Source organism: Neoarius graeffei, chromosome 16 (assembly GCF_027579695.1).
Source record: "Neoarius graeffei isolate fNeoGra1 chromosome 16, fNeoGra1.pri, whole genome shotgun sequence".
In the NCBI taxonomy this organism is placed as follows: Eukaryota; Metazoa; Chordata; class Actinopteri; order Siluriformes; family Ariidae; genus Neoarius; species Neoarius graeffei.
Window position 1 is genome coordinate 16,767,507 of NC_083584.1, and position 14,013 is coordinate 16,781,519.

General features: G+C 39.8%; 1 protein-coding gene across 5 annotated transcripts in view; it reads left to right on the forward strand.

Moving 5' to 3' along the window:
- The window catches only part of col5a3a (collagen, type V, alpha 3a), a 243,094-nt gene extending 229,578 nt beyond the window's left edge, over positions 1-13,516 (forward strand). For all 5 annotated transcript variants that reach the window (XM_060942576.1, XM_060942577.1, XM_060942578.1 and 2 more), the window contains one exon: positions 12,157-13,516. In XM_060942576.1, the coding sequence (XP_060798559.1) occupies positions 12,157-12,303 (147 nt within the window). In that variant the 3' untranslated portion in view covers positions 12,304-13,516. The remainder of the gene's footprint in view (positions 1-12,156) is intronic.
- Positions 13,517-14,013: the final 497 nt, after the last annotated feature.

The following is a 14,013-nucleotide window of genomic DNA, read 5'->3' on the forward strand; positions in this document are numbered from 1 at the left end:
AACCGCTAAGTTCCAACTGTTAAACATAGCGAGAGGCTGGGCTACGTGTGTGTGTGTAAAGTGTAAACCAGTGCATCCTGACTTTCTAACTATGCCTGTGTGTTGCGTGAGCGGCAGTCAGTCAACAACTCTTCGCAAAGTTTCCTTATGAAACAATATGCTCGCTGAAATTATGGCAGGGAACGCCAGATTAAACATTAAAACTGCCTTCTGAGCACTGTATCTACAGGCTACCACCGAAAGAAGGAGGCTGCCAGAAAGGCATCCCTACTCCGTACGATTTTACTTTCACTACGACATTACTTTGAACAGACTATCAAAAAATTGCAAGGTGATATGATAAAGTAAGGCACAGTTTACTTACTTAATTTTAAAGGTTTGTGTTTGCATTACTGTTTTTCTAGTTTCTTAGAAATATATACTGTATATTTAACAGTTATTCCACAAAATCGAGTCGTACATGAGCTGATAACTGATGAGGTGCGTAGTGCTGAGTCAGCTATACGCCATGTATAAGAAGATTGAGTGGAATAACTGTTTTATTCTATCCACATTCACTGGATTTTGAGAAACAGAGCATTTTTATTTTTTATTTTTGCAAATTCAATAAATAAAAACTTTATACAAAACATCCAACAAAATAATTTCCGCTTAGAATGTAAACAAGCCAGCGAAATGACAGGAGCAATTTGTGAAAAATGCGAGAATAATAATTCTTGAAAAATGAAAAAAAAGATACGTTCTTACCATCAAATACTTTTATTCTATATTTTGTTGCTTTTTTGTATTTTTTGCTGTTTTGCTTTCGAGTAGAGTTTTTATTTCATCCTCGGTTGGTTCAGGAATATGCGCCGCCATTTTGTTTTTGTCTACTCATGGTATATGAGCTGATATCCTAGTAGTAGAGTAGCCAATCAGAGCGCACGATTGCTAATATCCAGTGAATGTGGATAGAATAAATATATACCTATATACATGCAGTACTGTGCAAAAGTCTTAGGAACATTTAAAGAAATGCTGTCGACCAAAAACGGCTTAAAAATAATGAAATTAAATCCATCCATCCATTATCTGTAGCCGTTTATCCTGTGCAGGGTCATGGACAGGCTGGAGCCTATCCCAGCTGACTATGGGTGAGAGTCGGGGTACGCCCTGGACAAGTTGCCAGGTCATCGCAGGGCTATGAAATTAAATGTTTCAATGTTAAAAAAATACACAGTAGTAAGCCGTAATAAATGAAACAAAGTCAGTATTTGGTGTAAGACAACCCTTTGCTTTAAAAAAAAAAACAGTAATCTTAGGTACAATGAGTGCAGTTTTACAGTTGTGCTTGAAAGTTTGTGAACCCTTTAGGATTTTCTATATTTCTGCATAAACATGACCTAAAACATCATCAGATTTTCACACAAGTCCTAAAAGTAGATCAAGAGAACCCAGTTAAACAAATGAGACAAAAATATTATACTTGGTCATTTATTTATTGAGGAAAATGATCCAATATTACATATCTGTGAGTGGCAAAAGTATGTGAACCTTTGCTTTCAGTATCTGGTGTGACCCCCTTGTGCAGCAATAACTGCAACTAAATGTTTCCGGTAACTATTGATCAGTCCTGCACACCGGCTTGGAGGAATTTTAGCCCATTCCTCCGTACAGAACAGCTTCAACTCTGGGATGGTGGTGGGTTTCCTCACATTAACTGCTCGCTTCAGGTCCTTCCACAACATTTCGATTGGATTAAGGTCAGGACTTTGACTTGGCCATTCCAAAACATTAACTTTATTCTTTTTTAACCATTCTTTGGTAGAATAACTTGTGTACTTAGGGTTATTGTTTTGCTGCATGACCCACCTTCTCTTGAGATTCAGTTCATGGACAGATGTCCTGACATTTTCCTTTAGAATTCGCTGGTACAATTCAGAATTCATTGTTCCATCAAAGATGGCAAGCTGTCCTGGCCCAGATGCAGCAAAACAGGCCCAAACCATGATATTACCGCCACCATATTTCACAGATGGGATAAGGTTCTTATGCTGGAATGCAGTGTTTTCCTTTCTCCAAACATAACGCTTCTCATTTAAACCAAAAAGTTCTATTTTGGTCTCATCTGTCCACAGAACATTTTTCCAATAGCCTTCTGGCTTGTCCACATGATCTTTAGCAAACTGGAGATGAGCAGCAATGTTCTTTTTGGAGAGCAGTGGCTTTCTCCTTGCAACCCTGCCATGTACACCATTGTTGTTCAGTGTTGTCCTGATGGTGGACTCATGAACATTAGCCAATGTGAGAGAGGCCTTCAGTTGCTTAGAAGTTACCCTGGGGTCCTTTGTGACCTCGCTGACTATTACATGCCTTGTTTTTGGAGTGATCTTTGTTGGTCTTGAATTTCCTCCATTTGTACACAATCTGTCTGACTGTGGATTGGTGGAGTCCAAACTCTTTAGAGATGGTTTTGTAATCTTTTCCAGCCTGATGAGCATCAACAACACTTTTTCTGAGGTCCTCAGAAATCTCATTTGTTCGTGCCATGATATACATCCACAAACATGTGTTGTGAAGATCAGACTTTGATAGATCCCTGTTCTTTAAATAAAACAGGGTGCCCACTCACACCTGATTGTCATCCCATTGATTGAAAACACCTGACTCTAATTTCACCTTCAAATTAACTGCTAATCCTAGAGGTTCACATACTTTTGCCACTCACAGATATGCAATATTGGACCATTTTCCTCAATAAATAAATGACCAAGTATAATATTTTTGTCTCATTTGTTTAACTGGGTTCTCTTTATCTACTTTTAGGACTTGTGTGAAAATCTGATGATGTTTTAGGTCATATTTATGCAGAAATGTAGAAAATTCTAAAGGGTTCACAAACTTTCAAGCACCACTGTATAAGGAAATGAGCTGTAGGTTTTACTGAGCATCTTACAGAATCAGCCACAGTTCTTCTGGACACTTTGAGTGTCACACTCGCTTCTTCATTTTGCACTAAAACCCAGCAGCCTTCATTGTTTTCTTTTTTAATCTGAAAAGTGCTCTTTTATGGAATACAAACTCAGATACAAACTTCTTTTTTCAGTAACATTTAATTTTGTGCTGGAAAAAAAATGAACGTTTGGAACTCTAAGATGTTTTTGTAGTGTTTTGACTCGATAATGTAGAAATCATAAAACAGAAATCTATCACAAAGTTTGTATGAAAAAAATAATAAGATGCTTAGGACTTTTGCATGCGACTATTATTAAACTGTGTGCCTGTTTAAATCAGCTCGTATATTCAAAATAAGCCTTGTGCTGTCTCTTTATTTAATTGAATGAATGCGATAAGGTTTGTGTGATAGCGTTTAATTCATTTCATCCAATTATTTATGATACACCTCCGATACAGTCCAGAGCCCATTGATGATTTGTACGCTTCTGGTGTAAATGTCATTTTTGCATGCTTCTTATCGAAATGCCATTCTGTTTCCTTTATCTTGTTTACTCAGTAACAGATCAGTGTACTTCTGATAAGCAGGAGAAATGTTATTTTGTTTATTTTTTATTGGATCCATTATTTGATTTGGAAGCACAAGTAATCCACCAGGTATTACAGTCTCTCAGTGTCTCAGAGAGATAGTCTGTAAAACTTCCCACAGTTCCTGCTGTAATTTGATCTCAGCATGATGGTGTATTTGCACAAAGCGAACACACAGCCGCAGTCGATCTGAATCTCTGTAAAGAGAGAAAAGATATTTCAGGCACTATTCTGCAGTTTTAACCAAGCGTGTAATTATTCCCTTACAAAAAAAAAAAAAAAAAACGCAGCAAGTAGCGAGATACAAGCTGCATTTTTCTGTTTCAAACGTTTTGCAATTATAAAACCAATTTTCTGAAAAGAAAGTGTGACTGCAAAACAAGCAAATGTAAGTGTTACTATCAGATGGCGTACAAGTGATTAGAGTACGCAGAGAGCACAGCTGGTTTTCTTTTCTTTTTTTTGCCCCGTTTATGGAAAGAGAAGCATAATGGTGTCTTAGGGCCAAATATAGAGTTTAGGGAGGGTGTAATATTCCCTTTCTGAGATTAAAGTCAGACATTTATGAGAAAAAACTCAGAAATTCAGAGATTAAAAAGTTATGAATTTATGAGAAAAAAAACTCAGAAATTCAGAGATTAAAAAGTCACAAATCAACGAGAAAAAAAACTCAGAAATTTAGAGATTAAAGAGTCATAAATTTATGAGAAAAAAACTCAGAAATTCAGAGATTAAAAAGTCACAAATTAACGAGAAAAAAACCTCAGAAATTTAAAGATTAAATAGTCACAAATGTACAAGAAAAAAACCCCTCAGAAATTCAGAGACTAAAACGTCACAAATTTATGAGAAAAAAATCTCAAATTCAGAGATTAAAAAGTCACAAATTTATGAGAAAAAAACAGAAATTCAGAGATTAAAATGTTACGAATTTATGAGAAAAAAAACTCTGATTCAGAGATTAAAAAGTCACAAATTTATGAGAAAAAAAACTGAGAAATTCAGACATTAAAAAGTCATAAATGTATGAAAAAAAACTCAAATTCAAGGCAAGGCAAGTTTATTTATATAGCACATTTCATACACAGTGGCAATTCAATGTGCTTTACAGAGGTAAAAGCAAAACAGTAAACAATAGAAAATAAAATTACATAAAATAAAGGGGGAAGAAGAGAGAAAGTTCAGTAAAAACAGCAGAATAAAATAGAATAAAAGTTAAGTAAAGTTTAAGACATGCAAAGACTGTAAAAGTTAAGTAAAGTTTAAAACATGTAAAGATGATGATATTTATCAGTTAGCAGAAAGCATCTGAAAACAGCTTGGTCTTTAGTCTAGATTTGAAGCTGCCAACAGCAGGAGCATTTTTGATGTCCTCTGGGAGTTGGTTCCATAGCTGTACTGCATAGTAGCTAAAAGCTGCTTCACCACACTTTGTTTTACTGTAACAACAGGTTTTACCAGTACATTTTGCTGCTGCGATCTGGTAGATCTGATTGGGTTAGGCCGCTGCAACATATCAGAGGTAATTGGGCCCTGTACCATTTAGAGGTTTGTACACCAGCAGCAATGCTTTAAAGTCAATTCTGTAGCTTACTGGAAGCCAGTGAAGGGACCTTAGAATTGGAGTAATGTGCTCTGTTCTTTTTGTTCGTGTGAGAACCCTAGCCGCTGCATTTTGAACCAGCTGAAGTCGTTTGTGGTCTTTTTTGGCAGGCCTGTGAAAAGGCCATTGCAGTAATCAACCCTACTAGAGATGAAGGCATGTATAAATTTTTCCAGATCATTTTTTGACATAAGTCCTCTTAGTTTGGAAATGTTTTTTTAGGTGATAAAATGACGATTTAGTGATTGCTTTCATGTGACTGTCAAAGTTTAGCTCGCTGTCAATGAAAACACCAAGATTTTTAACCATATCTTTTGTTTTAATCCCCTTTGTGTCAAGAATAGTGGTAATCCTGAGTCTTTCATCTTTTTTCCCAAATAGAATTACTTCTGTTTCATCTGTGTTCAGCTGAAGAAAATTTTGTGACATCCAGTTGTTGATTTGGTCGATACACTGGTAGAGACATTCAAGGGGCGCATAATCATTAGGTGATAGAGCAAAATAAATTTGGGTGTCATCTGCATAGCAGTGATACAAAATTGAGTTGTTCTTGATAATTTGTCTAAGTGGGAGCATATAAAGGTTGAATAGTAATGGTCCAAGGATCGATCCCTGGGGGACACCACAGGTCAAGGACATTGATGTTGAGGTACAATTTCCCATGGTAACAAAGAAGCTTCTATCTTTTAAGTATGATTTTAACCAATTGATAACTTTACCAGTCAACCCAACCCAGTGTTCAAGTCGATATAGCAGTATGTTGTGATCAACAGTATCAAAAGCTGTACTGAGGTCCAGTAACACCAGGACCGATGTTTTGCCTGCATCAGTATTAAGACGTATATCATTTATAACTTTAATCAGCACTGTTTCAGTGCTGTGATTGGCACGAAATCCTGACTGAAAGTTATCAAAACAGCTGTTTGATATCAAGAAGGCAGTTAATTGATTGAAGACAATTTTTTCAAGGATTTTCCCAATGAATGGTAGATTTGATATTGGCCTGTAATTGTTCAATACTGAAGCATCTAAATTATTATTTTTAAGTAAGGGCTTTACAACGGCTTTTTTTCAGGGATGCAGGAAAAATGCCAGTCTCTAGGGATGTATTTATGATCTGAACCACATCTGTACTTATAAGGTGAAGAACAGACTTAAAAAAGTTGGTGGGCAGAATATCCAATTCAGATGTTGAGGAACTGAGATTTTGTACAGTTTTTTCAAGAGTCTCGTAAATAATCAAACAAAATTCTGACATTGTGTTGAAATTGTCTGTCTGTGTCACTGGTGATTGCAGCTTTTCAGTTATTTGCAACTGAGATATATTATGAGCAATATTCTGCCGTATTTTATCAATTTTACCTTTGAAGAAGGATGCAAACTCATTGCATTTATTAACTGAGAGAAGTTCAGGTGCTAATTGTGGTGGAGGATTAGTTAGCTTCTCTACTGTTGAAAATAGCACACGGGCATTGTTCATATTCCTGTTGATGATGTTGGAGAAGAAAGAGACTGTCTCGCTTTACCAATTTCATAATTATATTTACAAAGCATCTCTTTATGGATTTGATAATGGATGTGAAGTTTAGATTTGCGCCATTTTCTTTCAGTCTTCCTACATTCTCTCTTTAGCAGTTTAACAGCTGGGTATTGCTTCCATGGTGCTTTCTGCTTGTCATTGACTCTTTTGATTTTGAATGGAGCAATATCATCCATAATTTGGGTCATATTTAAATTAAAAATTTCCAGTAAGTCGTCTACCGAGTCTGACATTTTAGTTGAGATCCGAGAGAGAGCTTGCTCAAAGAGAACACATGTTGTCGTTTATGACTCTCCTACCCATAGTCGTTGAGCTGTTCTGAATGTGAGGGGACATAGAAACATCAGAGAAAATACAGAAATGATCAGATAAGGCCAGGTCAACAACAGTAGTAGAAACAATAAGACCCTTTGTGATAACGAGGTCAAGGGTATGACCACGAGAGTGGGTCGGCCCCTGTACGTGTTGTACTAGGTTGAAGTTGTCAATAAGTGCAAGTAGTTCTCTGGGATAAGTGTTTTCAGGATTATCTACATGCAAGTTAAAATCCCCAGATATAATAAGACAGTCAAACTCTAAGCAAATGACTGACAACAGTTCACCAAACTCTTCCAGAAAAACTTTGGCTGAATGTCTCGGAGGCCCATAAATAGTTAATAACAATATGTTAGGAGAGCATGTAACAAGTGCACATAAGTGTTCAAAGGATGTAAAATCACCAAGTGAGGACTGTTTACATTGAAAAGAGGTTTTGAATATATTTGCAATCCCTCCACCTTTCCCATGTCGGGTAGCACTCATGAAATTAAAATTTGGGGGGGGGCTGCTTCAATAAGGGTGGTAGCAGTCTTTGCTTGATCCAGCCATGTTTCAGTTAGAAGCAAAAAATCAAGATTGTGTTTGCAAATAAGATCGTTAATTAAAAATGACTTGTTTGAAAGTGATCTAACGTTCAGAAGAGCTACTGTAGCTTTACAGAAAGTCTAGAAGTAATATCCGCTTGGGCGTACTGTTGTTTTGAAACAGGAAGGAGACTAGACTGGTTTACCCCCTGGGTTAAATATGCTCTATGTTTTCTATTTCTTATCAACACAGGAATAGAGAATGGCATAGGCAAACTGGGTCCCAGCTTGTTTTCAAAACTACACCCAATGCAGGGACCCACAGCACATCATACAAGACTCTCTGTATATTCCATGAGGTTGGGAGGGGGAAGGATAGGAGATGTCATGTATTTTTTAGATGGTGAAAAAGATTGGTAGCCAGCTGAAAGTCCTGGGCGAACACAGTTCAGTCTGTTGGTTGATATTCGATGAACTGGGTACACTGCTTGTCATGAATGATTTGGGCTGGAAAAAGAAAGTGCAGCCATTGGCAGCAATCTCTGCATACTTTTCGGGAAATCCATGCAGGGGGAGACAGAGATGGTACAACAAAGTCAGAAGAGCGAGACTGAGATTGGGACTTTGGTGAGGTCTTTGTGAGTGTTTCCATGACTGTCTCTGTGGTGACTGTCTCCCTGACAGTCTTTGTGATACTTGCATGGGGTCGAGATGTGGATGACGCAGCCTTGGCATGATTGTCTTTGGTCAGTTCCTCAATCTGGATGGACGATGCAGATATCTGTGGCTGCCCATTGTTAACAACATGCTCACATTCTCCATGTGATTGTTGATGTCCTTGGCAGTCTGCTCCAGATGGCTGTGTGTCCTTGTTGAAGCATCTCTGCTATGCTTGCATGGATGATTGTTTTGACTTTGCAGAGGTATTGTTGATATCTGTAACTGGGTCAGTCTGTGATAACTTATCAGCAGTTCTGCCCAATGTTGGCTGAGAAAAGAATGCATGCTGGAGAGAAAGGCTGTAGTGATCAGCTAAAACTTTGGTCCCAATCCGGTTGAGTTCAGTGCTATTTGGCTTGAAGAATTCTCTGCGATTCCAGAAAAGGTTAAAATTGTCTATGAAGTTCATACCAAATAAAAAACAAGTTTCAGAAATTAAAATTCAGATATTAAAAAGTCACAAATGTATGAGGAAAAAACTCAGAAATTCAGATATTAAAAAATTACGAATTTATGAGAAAAAACTCAGAAATTCAGAGATTAAAAAGTTACAAATTTATGAGAAAAAAACTAAAATTTAGAGATTAAAAAGTCACAAATGTACAAGAAAAAAAAACTCAGAAATTCAGGCTAAAACATCACAAATCTCATCTCATCTCATTTTCATCCGCTTATTCGGGGACGGGTCGCGGAGGCAGCAGTCTGAGCATGGAAGCCCAAACTTCCCTCTCCCCAGACACCTCGGCCAGCTCCTCGGGAAGAACACCGAGGCGTTCCCAGGCCAGCCGAGAGACATAGTCCCTCCAGCGTCTCCTGGGTCTTCCCCGGGGCCTCCTCCCGGGGGGACATGCCTGGAACACCTCTCTAGGGAGGCGTCCAGGAGGCATCCAAAGGAGATGACTGAGCCACCTCAGCTGATTCCTCTCAATGTGGAGGAGCAGCGGCTCTACTCCAAGCTCCTCCCGAGTGACTGTGCTTCTCACCCTATCTCTAAGGGAGCGCCCAGCCACCCTGCGAAGGAAACTCATTTCGGCCGCTTGTATCCGCGATCTTGTTCTTTCGGTCATTACCCAAAGCTCATGACCATAGGTGAGAGTTGGAACGTAGATCGACCGGTAAATCGAGAGCTTCGCCTTTTGGCTCAGCTCCTTCTTCACCACGACGGACTGGTAAAGCGACCGCATCGCTGCGGAGGCTGCACCGATCCGCCTGTCGATCTCATGCTCCAGCCTTCCCTCACTTGTGAACAAGATCCTGAGATACTTAAACTCCTCTACTTGAGGCAGGACTTCTCCACCAACCTGGAGAGGACAAGCCACCCTTTTCCAGTCGAGAACCATGGCCTCGGACTTGGAGGTGCTGATTCTCATCCCAGCCGCTTCACACTCGACTGCAAACCGCCCCAGTGCATGCTGAAGGTCCTGGTTTGAAGAAGCCAACAGGACAACATCATCCACAAAAAGCAGAGATGAAATCCTGTGGTTCCCAAACAGGATTCCCTCCAGCTTCTGGCTGCACCTAGAAATTCTGTCCATAAAAATTATGAACAGAACCGGTGACAAAGGGCAGCCCTGCTGGAGTCCAACATGCACTGGGAACAGGTCTGACTTACTGCCAGCAATGCGAACCAGACTCCTGCTCCATTCGTACAGGGACTGGACAGCCCTTAGCAAAGAACCCCGAACCCCATACTCCCGAAGCACCCCCCACAGGATACCACGAGGGACACAGTCGAATGCCTTCTCCAGATCCACAAAGCACATGTGGACTGGTTGGGTAAACTCCCATGAACCCTTGAGCACCCTATGAAGGGTATAGAGCTGGTCCAGTGTTCCACAACCAGGACGAAAACTGCATTGTTCCTCCTGGATCCGAGGTTCGACTATTGGCCGAATTCTCCTCTCCAGTACCCTGGAGTAAACCTTCCCGGGGAGGCTGAGAAGTGTGATTCCTTTATAATTGGAGCACACTCTCCGGTCCCCTTTCTTAAAAAGAGGGACCACCACCCCGGTCTGCCACTCCAGAGGCACTGTCCCCGACCGCCACGCGATGTTGCAGAGGCGTGTCAGCCAAGACAGCCCAACAACATCCAGAGACTTGAGATACTCAGGGCAGATCTCATCCACCCCCGGTGCCCTGCCACCGAGGAGCTTGAAAACCACCTCAGTGACTTCGGCTTATGTAATGGACGAGTCCACCTCTGAACCACGTCACAAATTTATGAGAAAAAAATCTCAAATTCAGAGATTAAAAAGTCACAAATTTATGAGAAAAAAAATCAGAAATTCAGAGATTAAAAAGTTACAAATTTATGAGAAAAAAGCCCAGATTCAGAGATTAAAAAGTCAATAATTAAAGAATTATCTATCTATCTATCTATCTATCTATCTATCTATCTATCTATCTATCTATCTATCTATCTATCTATCTATCTATCTAATTTACAAAAAAACCCTCAAATTTGGAGATTAAAAAGTTGTAAATTTATGAGAAAAAAAACCCTCAGACATTCAGAGATTAAAAAGTCACAGATTTATGAGATCAATGTCCTTATACCACAGAGGCCACAGCTGAGCCGAGAGTTATGGAAATAGTCTTTCCTTCTTGATAGCACAATATAAGAGAATAAAGTGTTGAGTTTTTCTCCCCATTTCCCAGAATGCACTGCAGCCAGGAAACTGGGAAGCATGAGAGGTTTTTTTTTTCCTCATAAATTAGTGACTTCTTAATCTTGTAATTTCTGACTTTATCATCTCAGAGACTTCATCAAGAGAAGAAAGAAGAAGAGTCTTGGAAATGCTGAGATTGATTGATTGATTGATTGATTGATTGATTGATTGATTGATTGATTGATTGAGTAATTGAGTAATTGGTTGATTGATTTCATAGTCTGACCCCCCTGTCTCAGCTCCCTTTTTTTATACTTACAATGACCCCTAATATGGTGTTGTAGAAAAGGGATAAAGCAGCATTATCATGGAAAAGTTTTACAATTATTGTTTGTTCATTCATTCATTCATTCATTCATCTTTAGCGAGTGTTTTATCAGGGTTCGTGCTGCAGTGATGTTTAATGTTTCTTTCATTCAAAATGTGCATGTGTGTCCTCTGTAGCTATGTTTATGTTTGTTTATATTTAGATAAGGGCGGCACGGTGGTGTAGTGGTTAGCGCTGTTGCCTCACAGCAAGAAGGTCCTGGGTTCGAGCCCCGGGGCCGGCGAGGGCCTTTCTGTGTGGAGTTTGCATGTTCTCCCCGTGTCCGCGTGGGTTTCCTCCGGGTGCTCCGGTTTCCCCCACAGTCCAAAGACATGCAGGTTAGGTTAACTGGTGACTCTAAATTGACCGTAGGTGTGAATGTGAGTGTGAATGGTTGTCTGTGTCTATGTGTCAGCCCTGTGATGACCTGGCGACTTGTCCAGGGTGTACCCCGCCTTTCGCCCGTAGTCAGCTGGGATAGGCTCCAGCTTGCCTGCGACCCTGTAGAAGGATAAAGCGGCTAGAGATAATGAGATCAGATGAGATATTTAGATAAATAAGGAAGAATACACTTGGGGTTGTGCTGTTATAGGAAAATAATCAGTGATGCAGCTTGACAAAAAGTGGAGGTCCGGTTTTCTGATTACAGCAAAGTGTGTAGCTGCATTCAGTGTTGTGGAATGTCCATGAAACAAGTTAGCTCCTTTTATCACTTATATTCTCTTTCAGGCATTCTCTTTTTATTTATTTTTTTTTTTTTTGGGGGGGGGGCAATTCTCTTCAAAATCAACATAAAAGAGCTGAATGGAAAACAAAAAACAAATAACACAAAAAAAAGAAAAAAGATTAACACCCATGAACAAGAAGACTCAACTCGCTGCCATGTTTAGAGCAAGCATTTGGATTGTTTTGAGTTGTGTTGCGTCATATTGATTGTGTGTTTTCTCTCACAGACACGCAAAGGCCAGGACAGGACGGTGCTGGAGATTAACTCTCCGAGATCGGAGCTGCTCCCCATCATGGACGTTTCTGCGTCAGACTTTGGGAATAACAACCAGAAGTTCGGCTTCCAGGTCGGACCTGTATGTTTTAACGGTTAACTAATCGAGACACGGGACTCAGGACTTCATCTGTACCATGGGCAATATTTATTTTTTTTATGTAGAGGGCATGCGGCGGTACTGTGGCATGCATTTTTTTTTCTTTTCTTTTTTCCTGAACTTTTGAACAAACCTGTAAAGGTACCAAGATCAACTCTTGAAGAACCAAACAAAGCAGAAGTTTCCATGTGTGTGAATTTTTTTTTTCCAAAATTCCATGTTCATTCTTGTCTCTGCTCACCTGCGGTGTGTGAACGAGTTAATAATGATCCCCCTCCGCTTAAACCCAACACTGAGATGCAGACCCCCCGTCCCCCCACATAGTCTGCATTACAGGCCACTAAGTCCATGTTGTCGCAGCAGACACTTTATTGTCAGTGGCATGGATGGATGGATGGATGGATGGATGGATGGCTTGTTTGTTTTTATGTGTAATGTCATTTGAAACTAATTTGCCACATGAGGGACTGGATACAACTTTGAGGATTACAAATTTCACCATATTCTTTTCCCCGCGCCTCAACTGCAGCATCGCGCCGACAGAAGCAGTGATACCTCAGAACAGTTTTGACAAGGAAGTGCCTGTTTCTAGTTAATAGATGCTTTTTGTCACCCATCAGATTCGCAGCGTTGCTCATCTTTAATCAGTGTGTCATTATAAATAAATAGCGTTGTACGCCACTCATGCTTCGAGCAGGGTGGGTTATATGATGAACAGTAGCACCTTAAAAGTAGTACGTAGGTCGCCCGTGGTGTTTTATCAGGTCAGGTCACATGGTTGATATTTTATTCGTCTGCATTTCTACACGGTAACATGATCTGCATGGGTTCTGTTTTACTCCTGGGGTTGTGGTACAAAAATATTCGACTTAAGACCTGGATGATATTTTTCTTCAAGTGACACAGGTCGATGCATTAAAAAGATGAATAGTACCTTGCGGAGCTCGAAGCCAAGCCAAGCCAGGAAGCCTTTATTTGTCACACATACACTCAAGCACAGACTTAAGCACAGAGTGAAATTCCTCCTCTGCATTTCACCCATCTGAAGCAGTGAACACACACAAGTAAGCAATGAGCACACACACATACCCACAGCAGTGCGCCTGGGGAGCAGTTGGGGATTAGATGCCCTTACTCAAGGGCACTTCAGCCCAACCTCAGGCCATCGCTGCCCATGTTAACCTAAATGCATGCACTCTAAAAAATGACACCATGTCTGAACTTAAACAATTGAGGTAACAATTTGCATCGGTCTTTTTAAGTATTCCCAACAAAGCAATTACTCAGTTCCGCTGACTCTTTTTTTAAAGTATGCTAAACTTAATTTCAGTTGACTTCTAAAAGCTTAGGTAGGTTGCACGAACTTAATTTTCCATGTGCCAACTCAATTTGTTAAGTTTTTTCAAATTTGTTAAGTAATTTGTTAACAAATTGAGTTGGCACTTGGAAAATTAAGTTCGTGCAACCTACCTAAGCTTTTAGAAGTCAACTGAAATTAAGTTTAGCATACTTTAAAAAAAGAGTCAGCGGAACTGAATAATTGCTTTGTTGGGAATACTTAAAAAGACCGATGCAAATTGTCACCTCAATTGTTTAAGTTCAGACATGGTGTCATTTTTTAGAGCATGTCTTTGGACTGTGGAGGAAACCGGAGCACCCGGAGGAAACCCATGCAAACACCATATAGAAAGGCCCTCGTTAGCCACTAGG